We start from the raw sequence: 23,966 nt of genomic DNA, 5'->3' as shown, positions 1-23,966 counted from the left end.
TACATTAACACTTTTCCTAAGGATATCAAATTAAGACAAAAAGCGTATCAAAATTGTTAACAATTTTGATTTGTAATTAGCATTACACTGAAAAAGACTATCTTTTCAAATAACTCCACTAATAATTAGTGGACCATCTTTACAGAAGTAGGTACAATAAATTCTAAAGGTTTATTTTATTTTTTTATTATTTACTATCTATTTACTTATTTATTCATTTATTTATTTAAGTATTTCAAATTCCCAGGCCTAATATTATCTTTATTACATTAAACAATCCTTATCTTTAAAATTTAAATTCGAATTAGTAAAATTTAAACCAAGAATTTACAAAATTGAAAAATTTGTACAAATTTTTAGTCATTTTATGCTTTTAGTAAAAAGTACTTTATTTTAGAAAAAAATGGAATTATGGACTAAAAAATTCTTTTAGAAAAAAGTAGCAATAATTTACTAAAAATTAATGAATATTCTTACTAATAACATTACCAATAAAATTTCTAAAAAAATTCAATTATTTTTATAATTATATTTTAGAAGATTTGAATTATTTAAAAAAATTTCCATTTTAATTTTCAATTGTTTAAAATTTCAATTATCTTTGAAAAATGAAACTTAAATATTTAAAAAAAAAAATAAATTTTTCTGAATTTTAAAGAAAATTTTTGGAAAATTTAATTAAAAAAGAAGTTTTAATTCACATTTTTTTTAAAATTAGCTAATTAATGAAAAACTTCAATTGTCTTTCGAATTAAATTATTTAAGATGTAATTTTGGCGAATTTCCCTCATTTTTTTTTAAAATTTTAATAATATTCCTAATTTGAATAAAATTTAAAAAAAAATTTATTTTAAACAACAGAATTTAAACTTATATCCTTTTTAAAATTAACTAATTAATAAAAATTTTAATTGTCTCTTATAATTAAACTATTTTAGATGCAATTTAAGGAAACTTCCCTCGATCATTTTCAAAAATTTCAATAATATTCCTAAAAAACCAACTTATTTTTATATTTTAGAAAATTTCAATTATTTAAAAAATTTTCAATTTAAATATTCAATTCTTTAGGAATTCAATTATTCATCAATTATTAAATTTAAATTTATTGAAAATTCAATTTCTAAGTAAATCTCTAATGGAATTTTTTGACAAATTTAATTATTTACAATTCAATTTTACAAAATTTAAAAATTTAAATTAATTTGATAATTTAATAATTTTTTTTTTTGAAATTCAAGTATCTTTAAACAATTTAATTAAAATTTCTTATAAATCTAATTTTTTCAGTATTTCATTTGAAAAGTTATGTAAAACTTAAATAATTTTAAAAATAAATATTCAATTATTAATTTTTTCATTCAGCATCAATTGAAATTTTCAAAAATATTACTTTAAAAATTTAATTATTTATTGTTTATTATTTCAATTATTTCTGTAATCTTTCTAATTTTTGGTACTAATTTTAATTTCATAGGGAAAAATTTATTTTTTCATTAATTTCAAGATTGAAAAAATTCTTCTCTATAAAAAGAAGTTTTTTTTTTAAAATATCGTCCTTTATTTACGATTAAAAAGAAATCTTTTATGAATATGAAAGAAATTCTTAAAAATTTTGTAATGAAATTAATTAAAATAAAAATACGAAATTAATATCCAGTACTGTAAAAAATAAATTATACTTTCAGTCCCTTTTTTACTAAAACGCTTTACATTTGAAACATTTTTGACTGAATTTTAGTATTATTTTTAGTTCTAAAGTTATGATTTAACCCATAGTTTGAAATTTAAAAATAGGCTACTTTTCAATAATTTTCTTTTTTAAAATGTAAACAGTTTCATTCTTTGTTTTTTCCTTGAAATGAATGTAAAAATTATGAATCTCGAATTGAATTTGAATTAAATTGAAAATTTGAATTGAATTCAAATAGAAAGAAAATGATTTTTTCTTACTTTTGTTAAAAATTAAAATCGAGGTTAAAACTAGTTGACGAAACAATTCGAAAATAGTAAAAAAAAAATTACAAAGAAATAGCCAAAGATTAAAGTAAAAATAAAAAAAGCCAAAGAAGATAAAAAAGTGATGCAAAAATAGCATCAGAATTCAAAAAAAGATCTCCGCAATTGAGCCCTTTACATCACATATGAATCACGTATTTTTTTTTATTATTCGTTCATGGCGCATTGCAATTACTATACTGTAACCATTCTGAATAATATTGTGTTGACAAAGAGGTTGAATTGCGAAGGCAAAACTATATTCAAGAAGTTTCATTTTAAAATTCAATTCGCATTACCCGCTTCATGCTCATGTTTCTCATTTTGACAAGTTGCACAATATTTCAATTTTGTTTATCAAAAGCAGCCGTAACCGCCAAAAGGATATTGCAGTAGTCGACTATAATATCGAGTCTCAATAATAATAAAAAAAATTCTCGCACTCGAACAACACTCAAGATGAATTAACGTCAATAATACTCTCGTATCCTTAAAAAAAAAAAAAAAAAAAAAAAAAAAAAAAAAAAAAAATGAGGACTAATTTTTAAATTGGTCCTCATTCTTTAATTTATTCTTTTATTCCTCCTTTCAAATGCTATCACATAATTTGTTCTTTTATGTTCATTATACTCAGCGAAATGAGTTAAAATTTCTAATTTTATTTCATTTGAATTTCATTTTGCGATTTTAGAATAAATTTATGTCCTTTTCTTTATTTCATTTTTTAACTAATCCTTTTTTTATTTTTCCTATTTTATTATTCCTTTTGCTTCCTCATAAAGGAAGCCTTTTTCCTTTCCCTTTTTTTATTTTTATTATTATTATTTTTTATTTATTATTCCTGTTTTAAATATAATTATATTCAAGGACGCGATGGTCTTGAAAAAAAAATCAGATCGATAAAGAAAGTAATACTTAACGGCCCCTTCTTCTTGTCCTTGTTTCTTAACGCATGCGCGCTGAGGCGTTTACAGCGGCGCATGCGCAGTTGCTGGTGACGCTCGTTGTGCGCATGCGTCTCTGGAGGGAGAGAAAGAAGAGGGGACGTTAGATACACTAGCTATATCTTTCTATCCGCCTGACGCTGCCACCTTTGGAATTCCTACAGACTTCGCATTATGAATATAAAAAATTATAATTATAAATTATCGTTCGAGTAATAGTTAAAATAACTAGATTGATTAAAACGAAAACTTTCGGACTTCCGTCCGAAAGTGTTCGTTTCAATCAAACTTGTTATTCTATGTTGCGAATAATTAACTATTGACCGCCACTACTCAACTAATTATTAATTAATAAATTAATATATATTAATTAATTAACTGCAGCATTTTTTAAAGAATCAGGTAAAATTAAGACACCCTCGTAAAAATACTAATTTATTACATAACGATACAGATTTTTTTGACACAGATTTTCCAAAGAAGAAAAAATAGCCAAAATCCAACAACAGATTTAGAGGATCGTGTAAGTGAGTCCATCGGAGGGATTCGCGAAAGCAAACGGAGAAGAATAACTCGAATACACTGGATAGTTGACACGACGACCTTCAGGTACAGTGACAAATCTTTGAGAACTGCTGGAAGCTGGAGTTGTAATCGCACTGGCACGAGCTCTCACCGGAACATATTCCCCCTGTATTTGCCTTCGCTCCGCTTTTACCACTGGACTCCCATTAATCTGCGATTTCGCCACGAGATTTGCCGAAGACCTCGATTGCCCGCCAACCAATCGTCCCGATCTCGCTTCCACGACCTCAACATCCGAGTCGGGTCCACTCGAGGGAATTGTGGGCACTGGTCCAGCGGATGCTGCAACACCTGGAGAATTCTCACCGGAAACTGGAGAAACACCAGAGACGGGAATTACTGGCGAAACACCGGAAACTGGAGAAAAACCGGCAATTGGAGAAAATCCAGTGACTGGCGAAACACCGGCAATTGGTGAAAATCCAGAGACTGGAGAAAATTGAGACACTGGAGTAACTGCAGATACGGGGACTGCTGGAGAAGCTACGGCTACCGGTGCAGAAACGGCGGGTTCTTTACTGATGACAGCATTAAATCCGTTGACATCGTCGGCAGTGTAGTCCACAATTCTTCGGGTACCATCGCTCTCGATGAGGCTGTAACTGCCCTGAACGAAGTTGCCATTTCTGGTCTCGTACTGGGCTTTCGAGTCGCCAGTTGTCGCGTCCTGGACGTCGTAGGCGAAACTATATCTCGGCACTGTATCGTAGTCGTTCACTTCCGCCAGGGGTACTGATCCGACGACACGAACTGGTTGCGCTACTTGAACCAGTGCAGCATGTGCGACAACTCCTAGCCCCAGGAAAATGAGAATCTAGAACGAAATTTGACCTTTTCAATTCTCTAAACTTCAATTCGTCAAACTCTACTAACACAGAAAAAAAGATAAACTAATTTTAAGAAGCGCCTACTTAAATAGGAGCCAAGAAGGAGCCCTTAAAGAGGAGCCCTACTTAAATTAAGTGGCCCCACTTAAATTAAGAGGGAAATATTCTTACAAATCTAATTTTTAGAAGCTCCTACTTAAATAGGAGCCAAGAATATTATCCACTTAATTTAAGTAGGGCATATTCTTGGTTCCTACTTAATTTAAGTGGGGCCACTTAATTCAAGTAGGGAATATTCCTGGCTCCTATTTAAGTAAGCACTTCTAAAAATTAGATTATCGTTTATTCTGTACCGTCACAATTGACCACAATTAAACTGTTCGTACTCGATAATTAATTTTAAAAATGTGTCAAAAATCAGCTTTAAGACTAAGAAAATATTACAACTGCAATTCTTCCAAAATATAACCATTTTTTTGTTGAAATTTTCAAATAAAATTATTCAAAACTTTCATCATTTTATTTCAGAAATAAACATTTAAATTTTACAACAATTAAAATTTTCAAAAGATTTTTATTCAAAAAAAATCTTTTGTTGTGTTGTGTTATTTTAATGCGGCCTCTTGTACAAACATATAGCAAGTACTAACAAAAAATCTTTTGAAATTTAATTATTTCTAAATTTCACTATAAATATTAATATAAAAATTCATAATTTATTAAATATTTGAATATTGTTTAAAAATTTAATTCTTATAAAGAGCTTTATCAAAATTTCTTAAAATAATTATTAAATTGTTACGAAGAAGATCCATAACATTTTTTAAAAATAATTAAATTCTTTCAATTTTTTTAAAAATGCATTGAAATTTTGAAAATAATTAAATTCTTCCAATTTTTTTAAAAATGCATTAAAAATAATTAAATTCTTCGAATTTTTTTAAAAATGCATTGAAAATAAATAAATTCTTCTAATTTTTTTAAAAATGCATTGAAAATAATTGAATTCTTCTAAGGAGTTTATCGCAATTTTTAAAAATAAGTGAATTCTATCAACAAATTATATTCAACTTGTATTGTTGAAAGTAATTGAATTTTTCCGAAGAATTCTATAACTCACAAAAATAATAGAATTCTTTAGATGAATTTTATTCAAATTTTTTTAAAAACAATTGAATTCTTTTTAAAGTTTTATTGGAAATAGTAGATATTAAAAAATAATTGAATTCCAAAAGATTGTTGAAATTAATTAAACTTCTATAAAGAATTTTATTAAAATTCTTTGAAAATAATTGAATTGTTAAGAAGAATTTCATTAAAATTTTTGAAAATAATTAAATTCTTTAAAAAAAAAATTTAATTAAAAACGTGTTGAAAATATTTATTAACTTCTAATAAACGATACATTAAATTTTTTTTAAATAATTGAATTATTTTGAAGAATGTTAATAAAATTTTTAAATTGTATGTTTTGAGAAATTTAATTAAAATTGTATTAGAAATAATTGAAATTCTGCGATAAATTTGATTAGTTGAGAAAGTAATTGAATTTTTGCAAAGAATTTTATTATTTATAAAAATAATAGAATTGTTACGAAGAACTTTATTAAATTTTTTTTTAAATAAAATCATTGAATTGTAATGGTGTAAAAATTTTATTATTTATGAAAGTAATTGAATTTTTGCAAGAAATGTTATTAAAATTTTTGAAAAATAATTGAATTCATGAAAAAAAAATTTATTATTTATAAAAATAATTGAATTTTTCTGAAGAATTCTAGAACTCATGAAAATAATTGAATTCTTTTGTCATGTTTCATTGAAATAGTAGATATTAAAAAATAATTTAGTTCCGGAAAATTGTTTAAAATAATTATTGAATCGTTTATTATGAAAATAATTGAATTCTTCTGACGAATTTTATTAAATTTTTTTTTAAATAATTGAATTCTTGCGAGGAATTAATTATAAAAATTTTTTTTAACAATTGATTTTTTCCTAAAATATTTTATGAAAATTCTGTTCTAAATAATTGAATTCCTGTGAAAATTTTATTATTTATCAAAATAATTGAAAATCTACTAAAAAATTAGTAAAATTTGACTATTTTTTAGTAAAATTCCACTAATTGTGAAATTCTACTAAAAATTAATAAAATTTGACTATTTTTTGGTAAAATTCCACAAATTGTGAAATTTTACTAAAAAATTAGTAAAATTTAACTACTTTTTAGTAAAATTCCCCACTAAATTGAGATTTAGACAGAAAATTTGCAAATAAGCAAACGATCATCATTTTTTACCTTGCAAGCCATGTTTTTTTGATAAGAAGAAGAAGATCACAGAGGAACTGATGCCCGAGGATGAGATTGACAGGGCTTTTATACACAATGAACGTGTCATGTAGTGGCAATAAAGCAATAGTAACATTACATTTGCACCCAAATGCATCCCCACCTTTCTCATAAAATACAGTTGACCTCCCTCATAACTAAACACCATGTACCAATGTGTTTCTTATCTTTCTTCATAATACATTATATTGACGCCGTCTTCTTTTAAGACACCACTCGCGAGTCTATTACGCGACTTGAAAACAAAATCTATATTTGAGCCAAATTTTTTACTCTCTATCTCCCTCTCTTTCTCTCTCATAAGTGATTTTTTTCTAAAGAGTTTCATTTAAATTCCCATCCAGTCTCTCAATTCGAAGGATTCATGATGTCAGTGTTTTAATTTTTTTTTTACTTTTAAATAAGGAAGTTACATATCAAAAAAAAAAGAAAAATTGCTTCAAATTGCCTTAAAAGGTAGAGAGGCAAAGAAGTCTTTATTATTTTTTTCTTAATGGAACTGAAAAGGAACGTTTCTTCGCGGTTGATGGTATTTTTGAAAAAAAGAGATTTTTTTATAAATATTCAAGTCGTCAATTTTTTAATGACATTCAATAAATATTTGAACTAAAATAGGTTTAGTAATAAAACCACTCAGGTTAGTAATAAAAAATTTTCTAATTTTTAGTACAACATTACTATTTTGTTTAGTAATTACAACTATTTTTTTTACTAAAGTTTTTACTCAGGAAAAAAATTACTAAAGATTTAAATTATTTACTAAAATAATTAAATTTCTGAGAAGAATTTTATTATTTATAAAGATACTTGAAATTTTGACAAGAACTTTTTTTTTTTAATTTTGAACATAATTGAATTTATGCGAAAAATTTTAGTACTTTTGAAAATAATTAATTTCTTCCTACGAATTTTATTCAAGTTTATAAAAATAACTGAATTTCTGTGTAGAATTTTATTATTTATATAAATAATTGAATTTCGATGAAGAATTTTATTATTTATAAAAATAATTGAATTCTTGAAAAGAACTTTGTTAAATTTTTTTAAATAATTGAATTCTTGCGACGAATTTTATAAAAATCTTTTTAAATAATTGATATTTTTAAAAACTTTTATGAAATTTTGTATTTTAAATAATTGAATTCCTGCGAAAATTTTATTATATTTATAAAAAGAATTTAATTATTTCGAAGAAGTTTATTAAAAATTTTGTAATTAATAAATTCCTGTGAAATTTTGCCAAGAATTTTATTAAAATTTTTCTAAAATAATTAAATTTCGGAGAAGAATTTTATTATTTATAAAGATACCTACTTAAAATTTTGACAAGAAATTTTTTTAAATTTTTCAACATAATTGAATTTCTGTGAAGAATTTTATTACTTTTGAAAATAATTTAATTCTTCCAACGAATTTTTTTCAAGTTTATAAGAATAACTGAAATAACTGAATTTCTGTGAAGAATTTTATTATTTATATAAATAATTGAATTTTTGGAAGGAATTTTATTCAAGTTTATAAAAATAATTGAATTATAAAGATAAGTGAAATTTTGACAAAAATTTTAAAAAAATTTTTGAACATAATTGAAATTCTGCGAAGAATTTTTATAACTTTTGAAAATAATTGAATTTCTGGAATCATTTGTAACTTTTCCAAAGTTCAATTTTTTTTAGAAGTTTTAACTAAAATTCTTCTAGCAATCTAGTATTAATGAAAATTGTAAAAATTATTTATTCATAATTTTATGATAGTTCTTGAAAAATTAACTTATTTAAAAAGAATTTATTGTCAGAAATAGAAATAATTAAAGGTTTTGTATCAAAATTCGTGGTAATTTCATAGTTTACGAGGCGAACAAAAAAAACATCAAAATTCAGAGTTTTCTCATGAATTTTAAAAATTCAATTTTTTCCAGTACTTTTACTAAAAATCCCTGACTTTTCCCTGATTTCTCCTGACCAATTTCACTTTCCCTGACTTTTCCCTGAATTTCCTAACCTGTGTCAACCCTGTAATAGTAGTAAAAAATTATAATAATAGTAAAAAATAATAATAACACTAGTAATTATAAATGCTAAATTGTAAATGCTAATTATGATCATAGTGAAAGTAATAATTACCAATAATGAAATACAAAATATATTATAATAATTATTCAGATAGAAAATGATTATATAAAAGAAATATCCATATAGGAAAAAAATAAAAAATAGATAGTTTATTAAAATTATTATTAATACCTAATTAATAATAATAAATGTAAATTATGTATTGTGACGATGTGAATTGTCGTTCTTTATTTTGTCGAAATTCGGAATCGTCATGTCATCTGTCGGAATTATCCCTGAACCGTGATCGTTAATTGGTATGGTAATTTAGAAAGTCGAAACTGCCGTGTGACCCACTATCAGTGGTGAATGTGTGTCGCGCGGCTAGTTAGTAGGAGAGAAAGTGGTAGAGGGCAGAGCCGCTGCCTATTAGAAAGAGATAGAGAGAGAAGGGCCATCGGAACGAGAGAGAAGAAGAGACGAAGAAGCCGAGCACGTGTTGAGAAAAGCGAGAAACAGGTGCCGGTAGTTTTTCGCCGACATTTTTGTAATCAGTTGGTCTACGACGTGTGTAGATAGTGACCTACGAGATATGTAGAAAAGTTGGCCTACGAGTGATGTAGGAGAGTGATCTACGACGTGTGTAGAGAGTTGTTCCACGAGACGTGTAGAAAGGCAATAGAGGGTCTGATTGCCAGAGAAGTGTGTTGTCAGAAAACTTGTTGTCGAGAGAAGAAGTTATAGTTTTGTGAATAAAAGTAGAGATTGTGAAAAGTGGATTAATTGTGTGTTGGATTATTTCTCTTCCCTCAATTAAGGAATCCTTTGGAAGGAGCGTGCCGGAATTAGGAAAGAGAGAAATCAACGAGCGTCGTTGGGGTGAGTCAGTATCGTGCCAGTGTTGTGCCAGTCGTGTCTCGTCGTTGGCATTTCTGCTTGCCAACTTGTTCAGGCAGAATTTCCTCTGAAGATTGAGAGCGTCTCAGAGGTGTTGTTGTTTGTCGGGTTGTTAAAGAGTCGAGTAGTTTATTAATTGAGCTTAAAAATTAATTGGCGCCTGACGGCGAAATTTATTAACTTAAATTTCATATTATTATTTTTGTTGAAAGCGTCGGATTTTGCCTGACGTAAGCAGAATTTTTATACTAAAATAAGATTAGTTTGAAAATTACGTCACAGTATGGAAAAGAAATAATTTCGATATTTTTGATATGCGTGATTTTTTTTGAAATTAAAATTACACGTTTCAATTACTGTCTTATAATCCATGTCAAAATGTCGAATTAAAATTTTTCTCGACGATATATGTATAATTATGCAATAAAATGCAGTTAAGAAATAACATTTGGCATAATAATTAAAAAATGCATCCGCCAAATAAGTCATCGCATGTTGTACTTGAGTCCGTTGTACTTTTCTGGACTTGCAAATATAAATACATATTTTTTATATATGAAAATATTGTTTAAATCCACATCATATATGATTAAACTGTCACTCTCGCCTTCAATTATATATTCAACAGAAAATCGTAACCGCAAATAAATTTGGGGCAATGTAAATCTGTTATTATTATTATAATCATTATATTCTCCTCCTGATGTATTTACATAATTTTTTTTGTTAATTAAACTTTATAATTGAAAGCGCAAAATAAAGTTTAGAATTTTTCTATTCAAATTATTCAATTATTATTAAAATCTTCAATTTTTATCTTTTTTTCAAAAAACGGGCCAAAAATGTTAAATTGTCTATTTTTGACAAATCTCAAAGTCAAAAAAAAAAAATTACGAAGAATACGTATATTACATAATTTTTCCCCTAAACTTGACCATCAAAATAGTCATTTCTTACTGCCACGGTAATTCCCCATCAAACAAATTTCAAAACAGGTTTTTTAGAGTGTACATTAGCAAAAATTAGATATCGCGCACAGAGAGCATTGAATTGAATTAAAGTGAGGGTGAAAGTGCGCCTTGGCACTGAGAATTTAATTAAAAATGGACAATTCAATGCCAGTGGCCCATTTACGGTCACTAGGATTCCAGACACTTGCCAGGTGTTGCTCAAGTTTCTGAAAAGTGCACGAAATGCTATCGAGTAATGTTTATTGGCATCGCTCACCATAACGTCGCCCTAATGAAGAAATATTCCTTTAATTATCACCCCGATGACAATTTTTATTTTTATCTACCTTTACATAATAAATAAACAAGCTAACAATAAATTACTTCAACAAGATACTAAATATAAACAATATTTAAATTTTAAACCTTTTTATTTTTTATATTATGTTTATTATATTTTTTTTTCAACATTATCTTAACATTATAAATTAATTATTAATATATTCTTAATATTATTCATATTTTTATTATTATTAATTTTATTATTATTATTAATCACCTTAACTAAGCACCCAGGTAATTAAATACCTTGACTAATCACCCAGATAGTTAATCACTTTAACTAAACACCCAAATAATTAATCTTCTTGGTAATTAAACACCCAGGTAATTAATGTCCTTGGAGAGCTAAACACCCAGGCAAAACAACCTCTTTGGTAACTAAACACCCAGGTAATTAATTACCTTGATAACTAATCACCCAGATAATTATCAAACTTAACTAAGCACCCAGGTAATTAATCTCCTTGGGTACTAAACACCCAGATAATTAACCCACTTGGTAACTGATAACCCAGGTGATTTATCGTCTTAACTAAACACCCAAGTAATTAAGCTTCATGGTAACTAAACACCCAGGTAATTAATTACATTGATAACTAATTACCCAGGTAAAAAATCATAGTGGTTACATAAACACGCAGCTAATTAATCTCCTTGGGTACTAAACACCCAGGTAATTAACCTCCTAGGTAACTAATCGCCCAGATAGTTAATTACTCTAACTAAACATCCAAATAATTAACCTTCTTGGTAACTAAACACCCAGGTTATTAATTACCTTGATAACTAATCACCCAGATAATTATTAAACTTAACAAAACACCCAAGTAATTAATCTCCTTGGGAACTAAACTCCCCAGATAATTAACCCAAATAATTAATCTTCTTGGTAACTAAACACCCAGGTAATTAATCTTTTTAGTAACTAAACACCCAGGTTTAGTTACCAAAAAGATTAATTACCTAGGTGTTTAGTTACCAAGAGGATTAATTATTTGGGTAGTCACCCAGGTAGTCAACTAAAACAACTATAAAGAAGAAATCAGAAATAGAACAAACCTATAACTTTTGATTATAATTTCTATAAAAACGGAAAAGGGAGAAAAGACAAAAAAAAGAAAAGGAAGAAAAGGAAGAAAAGGAAAAGAAGAAGAGAAGAAGAAATGGAGTAAACATCCGGACACAATTTTACTAAAAATATTCTATATTCATATAAAGAAAAATACAAACGAGTAGCAATAGATATATGTACAGGAGATTTGACTAGGACCCTATTTGGGTCACGAATAGCAATGACGAAACAATGATCGTCAGTGATGGAAGGCATAGGGATGTGGAGCGACAAAAGGATGTGGGGCTTTAGCAACAGGAACCACTGGCAGTGGTGGTGGTGGTGGAATTTGAGGAATTGCTGCAATTGGCGGTATCACTGGCACTTGAGGAATAGCCTTGACAATTGCTGGCTCTCTATGCACGACAGCATTAAAACCATTAATGGGATCAGCGAAGTATTCCACGATTCTCCTCGTACCATCGGCTTCGATGAGACTGTAACTTCCGCTAACCACGTCTCCATTGCGCGTTTCGTGTTGACTTTTTGCATCGCCAGTTAGGGTGTCGTGAACATTGTAGGCATAGGTGTACTGTGGATGTGGATCGTAGTTGTCGACTTTGACTAAAGGTGGAGGTGGTGGTGCTACAGCTAGTGCAGGTATGCCTGGCACTACGCTGGCTCTGGCCATCATTAAACTCGTTGCGAAGAAAATGACAAAAATCTGTATTTTGAGAAAAATATGGATAAAAATACAGATAGATAATAATACTGTAGATTGTGTACCAAGTGAGAAAAGAAGATATTTTCCGATGAGTTTGAAAAACAAACTCATCGGAAAATAGCTTCTTTCCACACTTGGAGTTCTTGAAAATTGACTAAAAACGTCATTTTTGTGCTGTTTTAATTTATTTATTATTATTTTTATTTTTATTATTATTTATTAATAAAAAAATGTAATTTTAAGTTGATTATAGTGTATATTATGCTGTTTACAGAAAAGTAATGAAAAATCTGGAGAACAATACACTTTTCCGCATGTTTTACAACAGTTAAAAAGAAATCAAAGAATAATCAATAAAAATCAATCAAATAATCAATTTAAAGAAAAAGAAATCAATTTAAAAATCTTTTGAAATTTAATTATTTCTAAAAATTCACACAATAACGCTTCTAAAATTCAATTATTATCTAAAACTTTTAACTATGAAAATTATTTTCAAATCAAATTCTGGTCAGAAAGTTCTAAGAGAATTCAATTATTTAAATAAAAAAATAAATAATTGAATAAACTAATTGATTAATTCTTAAAATTCAATTCTTATAAAGAATTTTATGAAAAATTTTATGAATAATTGTATTCCTTAAAAGAATTTTATTATTTATGAAAATAATTGGATTTCTGTGAAGAATTTTATTAATTGAAAAAATAATTGACTTATTCTTTCGGAGAATTATATAAACATTTTCTTAAATAATAAATTTCTTTTAAAAAAAAATTATGAAAATTGCATTTTAAATAATTGGATTTCTGTAAAAATTTTATTATTTCTGAAAATAATTGAATTTTGTGAAGAATTTTATTATTAATGAAAATAATTGAATTCTTTTGTGAAATCTTATTAAAATAGTAGATATTAAAAATAATTGAATTCTTGCGAAAAATTATTTTCATATTTTTGAAAATAATTGAATTCTTGCGAAAAATTATTTTTATATTTTTGAAAATAATTGAATTCTTGCGAAAAATTATCTTCATATTTTTGAAAAGAATTTAATTCTTGCGAAAAATTATTTTTAAAAATTTGAAAATAATTGAAATCTTGTGAAAAATTATCTTTAAATTTTTGAAAATAATTGAATTGTTTCTAAGAATTTTATTAATCAATTTTTTAATCGTTTCTAAGAATTAAAAAAAAAATTTTTTTTCAAATCAATTCTCATTAGAAAATTCAATTTCAATTTTAAAAAAACTTTTTAAAAAAATTACATTTTTCGAAGAATTTATTTAAATTTGAAGACAATTCAAATTGAGTACAATTTAAATTTGAGTTCAATCCTAATTGAGTATACAATCAAATTGGATACAATACGAATTTGAACACAATTTAATTTTGAGGACAATCCGAAATTGAGTACAAATTGGAAGATGGAGAATTTTTTTATTGATTTTTTTCAAATAATTGAATTCTTGCGAAAAATGTTATTTGTGATTGTAACATTAATTGAATTCTTACCTAGGATTTTATTAAAACTTTTGGAAATAATTGAATTTTTTTTAACATTTTATGAAAATTTAGAAGAATAATTCAATTATTTAGAATAAATTATTTAAAATTCTATTAAAAATAATTGAATTTCTGCTATGGGATTTATTATATTTATGAAAATAATCGAATTCTTTCGACGAATTTTATTGAATTTTTTGAATAATTTTATGAAAATTTAAAAGAATAATTCAATTATTTAGAATAATTTATCAATTCTAATTAGAAAGAAAAATTTTATTATTTATAACAATAATGTTATTCTTACCAAGAACTTTTTGCAATTTTTTTTTATTAAATAAGTAGATATTGAAATGAATTGAATTTTGACAAATTTTTGAAAATAATTGAATCGTTTTAAAGAATTTTAATAAAACTTTTTGATTTTGTTTTTAAGAAATTTATTTAAAATTTTTTAGTTTATTTACTAGAATGATTTTACAAAAATTCAAGTGAACTAGAATTTTTAGACTATAACAAAAACTAGGCGGCAATTTAATGAACTGTATAGGCGCCAAATTTAAAAAAAGAAAGAAGGTTATTAATAATATACCTATTAAATTAATTATTATATCTGTATAATAATAATTTTGTAAATTTCTACCAAATATTTACTAGAATTCATGTAGAAATTTTTGTTCTAATCTATTTTTTTTAAACGTTATAGATTTTATTAGAATTTAAATAATGTTTTGAATTTTGTTTACTAATATTATTAAATATTATTAAGTGAATAATAATATTTAAAATAATTATTTTATAGAAGCATTCTAGTAACAATCTTTTTCTCCACGTTTAATATTCACTCACAAATTTAGCACAAAAAATTATTTTTTTTTATCCACTCAGCACAAAATACGTATATTGTTTCGTTTTTTAAAAATAATTTTTCTTTAAACCGAAAGCTCACCTTGATGGCCATGTCAAAGGTTTTTTGGTGCCCGGAAAAGTTTTCAAGAACAAGACGATCGAAAGACTGATGTCCTGCTGATTCAAAACGAAAGTATTTATATTGGAATGGTGGACATATTTCGTATAGGGTTTGACACACACACACAAAGAAAAGAAAAAATAAATTCATCACCCCACTTGCATTGTAAACAGTTCCAGGACGAGTACGTGATCACTTCTTTATGGCGCAGGAAAAGTTTCGTTTGCCCCAGAATTTGTCACGTTCACTCTCTATTTCACTCGAACTCATATTATGTATTTGCTATCTTCATTTTTAATCCGTCTGACATAACTTTCGAAAAGTTGCTTAAAATATCGCCGAAACTGGAATACAATCCAAATTTGAGTTCAATCCAAATTGAGTACAATGCGAATTTGAGTTCAATACAAATTTTACTACAATTCGAAAATTTGAGTTTAATCAAAATTTTAGAAGAATCAAATTGAGTACAATTCGAATTTAAGTACAATTCAATTTTGAGGACAATCCAAATTGAGTATAAAAATTAAATTTGAGGACAATCCAAATTGAGTACAATTCAAATTTGAGGACAATCCAAATTGAGTACATTTTTTTGAGGACAATCCAAAATTAATCCAGATTAAATTAAAATTTGAGGACAATCCCAAATTGTTCCAAATTAAATTAAAATTTGAGGACAATCAAAATTGAATGCAATTTAATTTTGCGAACAATCCAAAATTGAGTACAAATTTGAGGACAATCCGAAATTGTTCCAAATTAAATTAAAATTTGAGGACAATTAAAATATGAGTACAATTTAAATTTCAGTTTAATCCAAATTGAATATACAATTTAAATTTGAGTACAATTCAATTTTGAAAACAATCCAAATTGAGTACAATTAAAATTTGAGGACAATACAAATTGAGTACAATTTAAATTTGAGGACAAGCAAAATTGAGTATACAATTTAAATTTGAGGACAATCAAAATTGAGTATACAATTTAAATTTAAGAACAAGCAAAATTGAATATAATTTAAATTTGCGGACAATTCAAATTGAGTACAATTTAAATTTGAGGACAATAAAAATTTACGAACAATCAAATTGAGGACAATCCAAATTGAGTACAATTTAAATTTGAGGACAATCCAAATTGAGTACAATTTAAATTTGAGGACAAGCAAAATTGAGTATACAATTTAAATTTAAGAACACGCAAAATTGAATATAATTTAAATTTGCGGACAATTCAAATTGAGTACAATTTAAATTTGAGGACAATAAAAATTTACGAACAATCAAATTGAGTACAATCCGAATTTGAGTACAATTTAATTTTAAGCACAATCCGAAATTGAGTACAAATTTGATGACAATCCAAATTGAGTAAAATTTCAATTTGAGGAAAATCCAAAGTTTTTTTGCCTCTATAAGATTTCTCCAAAAGTATTTCTCCGTATGATTTCGAAAAAGTCTTAAATCTTCGAAAATGGGGTAGCAATGAGTAATTCTCGACAATAATTTTTCTAACCGATTCATGCTTTCACTGTTGCGTAAGATTCACTTACTCTTTCGCTAAGTGTAACGCTTCCGTCATAGAAAGAGAGCATCCTTGGAATAACAATTTCGACCTATAATGCAATCAAGTAATAAGTCATTTTTTTTTTTTTTTGCAATCGACCACGCAAGTCCTTCGAAGAAATACAAATCACCATCAAAGTTATAGTACCTTAGAAGTCGCCGTTTTTTTTTACATTTCTTATAAAATAATGTAAATTTATTTCCATGTTGTGAAAACATTTTTCTGAACAAAAATTTATTTAAATCTCAATTTTTTCCTCTTAAGTCGAAAATTTAAACTACTTGCAATAATTTTCATTCTCATCACAATAAAGAATAAAATGTAATAATTTCGTATATTTTTTTCCAATTCTTTTAGTTTCCATTTTTTTCTCTGAATAGTTTAATATAATTATAATTAATTAATTAATTAGTTACTCTCCTCGTTACTCTCTAAACCTGAATTAGTGAAAAATCGTTCACTAATTGAAATAATTATAGTCCTTAGAACTCAATTATTCAAAAAAAAAAAAAAAAAAAATCCAAATAAAAAAGTCTAAAATTCAATTGTTGTGACAAATAAAAAAAAATTCAATTTAATAATGATTTCAAAGTTCAAGTTAGAAAAAAATTCAAGGAAATATAATGTTTTCAAAATTTTCAAGGGCACCTCAAACTTCGAATATATTTATATATTTATGGAAATGAATTTTAAGAGCAATTATGATAAGAAAATACATTTCCTCGTTTCCTACAGCAAATGAATATGAATGAGAGAGAAATTTTCGAAAGAAGATGTTACCAAACGAGAATCATGATTTGATATTGAAAAGAAGAATTTATAAATAAAAAAATACAAAAAATAAAATGATGATAATGATATTGCGATTGAAGTGCGTTGTCGCGGGTGTGGCGTGGAAGTTGTTATGCATAAAAAGAGGTGAATGTCCGCGAGAGAAGACGAGTTCATGATTACTCTGTACAAAAGGTTGGATGAGAGGAAGAGCCAAGTGACCTTCAGAATACAGCCGGTTATGAAAGTGACTTCTTCAGATTGAGGATGAAGATGCAGACTTATTTCGGTCACAGTCAGAAAGATGCCCGGTCATGGTCAAGGTTACACTACTCATCTTCCCATCATTACATGCATAATGTGACTCACACCAAATAATCATCAGTTTACTGCACTGCCAATCGATCACAGGGCTTATGCAACAGTTTCTTCTTCCTCGATTCTTCAAATTTTTATTTTCATTTCATTATTTTGATCAGTGTTACCATTTTTATTAAAATTAATGGAAAAAATTTAATTTTTAAAATTCATATAAGAAAATTCTGAATTTTTGTGTCTTTTTTATTTGCCACAATAAACAATTAAATTATCACGAATTCTAATACAAAACATTCAATTTTTTCTATTTCCGACAATTTCTTTCTGAATAAATTAATTCTTGAAGAAATGTCATAAAATTATTGCTTATAAATTATTTAATGAATAATTTTTCTCAAATATTTCAAAATTAATTGAATTTTAAAAACAGATGCGTTTATAATTTTTATAAATAGATGAATATAAATGTTAAATATAAATGTTTTAATTTCAAGTTTTGAAAAATTTCCTTTTAATAAATTTAATTAGAAATTTTAAAGAACTTAAAGATTTTTGAAAAATTTTAATAATTCAAAGTTCAAACTCTTCTGAAATTAGTTATTAGAAAATTATGTATTGAAAATAATTTATTTATAGAAGAATTATAGTTAAAAACAGTAAAAAAAAATTGAATTTTGAAAAAGATACAAATGATTTTACAGAAATTCAATTATTTTTATAAATAATAAAACTCATGGCAGAATTTCAATTATTTTTAGTACAATTTAAATTCAAATTCTTTTGATAAACATTTTTTAATATTATCTAATTAATTTTTAAAAATAATGGATTTGTAGAAGAATTTTATTTAAAAACACTTGAAAAAAATTGAATTTTTGTAGAAGTTACAAATGATTTTATAAATTCAATTATTTTCAAAATATTTTAATAAAATTCTTGGTAAAATTTCAATTATTTTCAAAAAAATTTCCTCAATTCAATGATTTTCAATATCTACTATTTCAATAAAATTTTCATAAAAGAATTCATAATTATTTCCAATAAATGTTAATAAAATTCTACGCAAACATTTAATTATTTTCATAAATAATAAAATTCTTTTCAGGAATTCAATTTTGAGAAATAATCAATTATTCTATGAATTATTTTTTTTATTTAAATAATTGAATTCTCGTTGAACTTTCTAATAAATAATCAAATTTCCACAAGAATTGAATTATTTGAAATACAAATTTCAAGAAAATTTTTCGAAAGAACTCAATTATTTGAAACATGTTAATAAAATTCTTAAAAAAAAAATTAATTATTTTCTAAAAGTTTGAAAATGTTTGTTTATAAGAATTCAATTGTTTTTATAAATAATGAAATTTATCACAGAAATTTGATTAATTTTAATACTATTTAAAATAATTTATTCTAAATAATTGAATTATTCTTTTAACTTTTGCATATAACCATTCGAGAAAATTCAATTATTTCCAAAAATTCAAAATTTTTTACACACAATTATTTAAAATATTCAAGGAATTTTATTCAATTTTTTCAATAAAAAAAAATCCATCGCAGAAATAAAAATAAAATGAGTCAAGAAAATTGAATTATTTTTAAAAATTTTTTATTAAAATTCTATGTGAAAATTCAATTAATTTTACAAATAATTAAATTTTTCACAAGAATTCAATATTATTTGAAAAAATTAAATAAACTTTGATGAAAGAATTTAATTTGTTTCACAAATATTAAAAATCTTCACAGGATTTTAATCATTTTTAATACAGTGTAAAATGAATTTGTCGAAAAATGTAATATTATTTTTAGACGTTTAATTAAATTTGTTCGAAATAAATCAATTATTTTTAAAAATTTGGATAAAATTCATAATAAGAATTCAATTGTAAGAAATATTCAATTATTTAACAAATTATTTATTTTTGTATTTAAATAATTAAATTGGTTTGTATTAGAATTATCTAATAAAAACTTTTTCTAAATTTAAATTAATTTTTACTAATTCTTAGTATTTTTTACTACAACTTCAGTTGAAAAATTTTGCTTTAATTGCTTTGATGATCTGTTCGTTAGTAAAATGTTTATTTAAACATTTAAAAACTAGAATTATTATAACTATTGTTAAAAACAATTCTGATAAGAAATTCTACACCGTTTTATAGAACTATTATTGCAGTCCCGATCTCATTATAGTACTATTAATATATAGGTAACCTGTTTTTTAACTGTCATAGATAATGGTAATTGACAATATTTAAAAAAAATTGACCAGAAACTTCGCATATAAAAGGAAAACAGAATTTATTAATTTTAAAAATATAGAAATATATTAGAGAAAAAAATACAATCTAAAATGTGTTTCCTCGCAACAAAAATTGTCTTTTCCTTCTTAATAATATTTATTATTACTTTAGCTGCAGGTAAGACATTTTTAAAAACAAAATATTTAATTCTCTATTTTTTTGTGCGAAATAAATTTAAATCATTCTTTAAAAAAGCATGGTAAAATAAGTAATTAACATTTAACTATTTTAAATTAGAAATAAAATAAAATTTTAAAAAAGTTAAATTAATATAAAATAGCATTTAAATTTAGAAAAAATATTACTAAAGAAAAGTGAATATTAATTTTTTATTTGTTTATTTGCTTAAACAGAGATTATATATTATAAAAAAATAAAAAAAACAATGGTTAAGATTTTATCAAATTGTTATAAATAAAAAATAGAAAATAATTAATCACTTATTTTACAACATATGCTATTTACGCAAAATTTAATTTACAATCTTAGTTTATAAAAAAATAAAAATATACTTTTAATTTTAAAATTATATATCTTTTAAAAAATTTTTTAAATATTGTTTTTGTTGTTTCAGACGCTCATTCATGTGACCATGGAAAAGGTTATTGTAATTTTATGTTTACGCCAGAGTGTCATGGTGATAAAATCAGTAAAAATAGTTACTGCAAAAATCATTTAGGTACAAGAGTTAATTGTTGTCTTAATTAATTAATAAATCACAACTGGCTAAAGAAAAGGAAAATTAAAATTTTTTCTCTTCTAAATTTTTACTAACTTGATATAGTAATAAAAATAATAATAATAATTATTTATATAATTTATAATAATAATTATTATTATTATTGCTATTATATTACTAAAAATTTCTCACGATGAATAATAAATAATGCATTAAAAAGAAAAATGACTATTTATTAATAATTTCCCTCTTCTCATTTTTAACAGTTTATAACAAATTGTAAAAAAATTTTTACTTGATTAAAAATATATCCTACTTTTATAGGTATAAAACTAAAATTGCTATTGCAAAAAAGTACTACTTTCCTAGTAGTTTTTTAATTTTCTAAATTTTTTAAAACAAATTGTTGTAAATAAATAGACAAATGGAAAGCAATGATTAAATTAAAAATAAATAAAAATGCTTCATTCTGAAAGTCTAAAACTACTAAAAAAAATAATATACTTAATACCGACTATTTTTTCCAACATTTGAAAATTTATTTATTTTAAATATTTTTTAAACAAATTTAAGAATGAAATAAATCAAATCTCGTATTCTGACTTGTTACAATAGCAATTCAATTTTTGAAGAATTTTTCTTGGAAATTTACATAAAAAATTAATTATTCCATAAGTTATTAAATTTTAGAAAATATAATTGAATACTCGAAAATAATTATTTCGAAAATTTTCAAACGAGTAAAATTTGACAAAATTTGATTAAAATACTTCTGAATAATTGAGCTTTTGAAGAATTTTAATTCAAAATTTTGAAAATTATTGAATTTTATGAAAAATTACAGCAGTTGTTATCCAAGTATGACTTTAATTAAAGAGTGCGTTTTTAAAAATTGAATAATTTACTGAAAAAAATTTCAGCTTTTTAATAAAAATGATAGAAAAATATAAAAAATAGGTAGTTTTTGTAAAAATTGGAAAATAATAATAATAGTATTAATTTTTCAATTAATACTTCAGTTTTTATACCCTACAAAAAATGTCTTAAATTTGCTGCAAGTAGATATCAGTAGTCAAAGTAAGTTATAGTCAGACATCGTTTAAATTCTCGTAAAAAACTTTTTATTTTATTTATTATTTTATTTTCCTTATTTTATATATTTTTAAATTTATTTTTTATTTTATTTCTTCTTAATTAGACCTTTAGTAAAATTCTTGCTCTTTTGTTGTTTAATGAATTAATAAACGAATAAATCAAATTTTAAATTGTGAATTATTACAATTATTACATAACTATTAAAATCATTAAAATTATTACAATTATTATTATTATTTATTTAATTCATTTAAATAGTAAATAAATCTCAGCTTTCTAATAAAAATGAGAGAAATACAATAAAAAAAGGTAGTTTCCATAAAATTTGGAAAATAACAATAATAGAAATAATTTTTTAATTAATACTTCAGTATTTATACCCTAAAAAACAGTATTAAATTTCCTGCAATTAGATATCAGTAGTAAAAGTAAGTTATAGTCAGACATCACCGTTTAAATTCAGGTAGAAAACTTTATATTTTATTTATTATATTAGTTTTCCTTTATTTTTAATTTCTTTTAATTTCATTTTTTTCACTTATTTTTTATTTTATTTCTTCTTTATTTCTCTCTTCATTTCTTGATACTTTATATTATTTTTTATTTTATCTTCAATTTTATTTTTATTTAATTTTTTAAATTTAAAAATTTTTTTTTATTTACTTAATTTTTATTACAATCCGTTAATTATCAAATAATATCTAATCAATTATATACTGGAAATTTATAAAATTCTTCCCACTCAATTTCAAAGAAATATAATTTCGACAAAACTTGACAGATTTCAATTTTTCGTAGTGAATTTTAAAGCATTTTTTGTTTACTTTTCAATTCAATAACTTTTTTCAAAAAAAAAATTTCCAACTTTCCTTTTTTCAAAAATAAACCTTATTTTTTAATTTCCACAAAAAGTACCTCTAACTTTAAAAAATTGCGACATTATCGATTCTTCTTCCAAACATTGCAACAAAATTCCACAATTTTTAGTAAAAAAACTGCAACTTATTTTGATTTTTATAATGCAAAAAATAACTATAAACAATTAATCTTTCACAAATTGTTTTGAAATAGTTAAAATTTGGTAAAATTTAAATGAAAACAATTTATTTATTTTAAGTATATTTAAATGAAAATAATTAATTTATTTCAAGTACCTATTTTGTTACAATTTTTAAAAATCAACTTTTAAAGAACTTTAATTGCATTTAATTTAATTGCAAATATATATAAAAATTAAAATCACCTAATTTTTCTAGAATTTGTCAATTTGAAGAAAACAATAATGTCCCTTGAAATCCAAGTTTTTTAATTGGAACAGTTCACGAGGAATTACTCATTAGTAGAAAACTACCAATTAATTTATATTTAGACAGCAGGGAAAAAAAATTCTGGCTATAAATCAAAAAAAAAAATTTTTTGGTGACAAAAATAATAATTTTTGAAATTAAAAATTAAAAAATGTATAAAAATAATAATTTTTTTTGCCAAAAATAATAATTTCTCGAGTACAAAAAGCAAATATATCAACCGTGAGACATTTAAAGATACAAATCGCATCGAAACTAAGAAAAATGAAATTTTCATCTCCCTCGAGATGAATAAAACATAAATATGCTGATGGGAATTTCATTCCCAGTTAAATTGTATAAAACAATGTTTGTTGTTGTTGTTTTCAGAAAAATAACATGAGAGCGCCAGTGAAAATATAATTAAACATCGTGCGCGAGTGTGTCGAGTGAAAAAAGAAAAACCAAGGACCAAAACGCAAATCAGTCAGGATCTTCTCGTAAATCTCACGAGAGTCCCAGGTGGTCTAGAACTGCGAAACGACCTTCTTTCACGGTTATACTTTTATCTTCCGCGCGCGCGCGCGTAGTTTGTCGTATCCGGCGTATAAATTTTTAACTGACCCTTCATCCCCTTTGAGACCTTGAGGTATGTTTTCGCGGCTTATTTAAAACATCATTCTCTCTTAGAAAAAAGAAAAAAAAATTTTTAAAAAAAACACAGAATTATTCTCGAC

At 24.6% G+C, this 23,966-nt stretch overlaps 2 protein-coding genes across 2 annotated transcripts in view; both read right to left on the bottom strand.

Moving 5' to 3' along the window:
• Positions 1-3,364: 3,364 nt before the first annotated feature.
• Positions 3,365-6,699, bottom strand: LOC122512823 (cuticle protein 19.8-like). The gene is made up of 2 exons (XM_043628902.1): positions 6,657-6,699; positions 3,365-4,341 (listed from the first exon to the last, which is right to left on the bottom strand). Exons 1-2 carry the CDS (start codon positions 6,666-6,668, stop codon positions 3,454-3,456), a joined length of 900 nt encoding a protein of 299 aa, XP_043484837.1. The 5' UTR covers positions 6,669-6,699; the 3' UTR covers positions 3,365-3,453.
• Positions 6,700-12,133: 5,434 nt separating this feature from the next.
• LOC122512819 (larval cuticle protein A2B-like) overlaps positions 12,134-23,966 on the bottom strand; it is a 95,060-nt gene continuing 83,227 nt past the window's right edge. The window contains exons 4-5 of the mRNA XM_043628898.1: positions 15,176-15,249; positions 12,134-12,722 (exon numbers count right to left, since the gene is read on the bottom strand). Of these exons, the coding sequence (XP_043484833.1) occupies positions 12,258-12,722; positions 15,176-15,249 (539 nt within the window). The 3' untranslated portion in view covers positions 12,134-12,257. The remainder of the gene's footprint in view (positions 12,723-15,175; positions 15,250-23,966) is intronic.

This window comes from Leptopilina heterotoma, unplaced genomic scaffold (genome assembly GCF_015476425.1).
Source record: "Leptopilina heterotoma isolate Lh14 unplaced genomic scaffold, ASM1547642v1 Lhet_128, whole genome shotgun sequence".
Lineage (NCBI taxonomy): Eukaryota > Metazoa > Arthropoda > Insecta > Hymenoptera > Figitidae > Leptopilina > Leptopilina heterotoma.
Note: the sequence above shows the minus strand (reverse complement) of the source record. Positions and strands in the feature narration are given on the sequence as shown.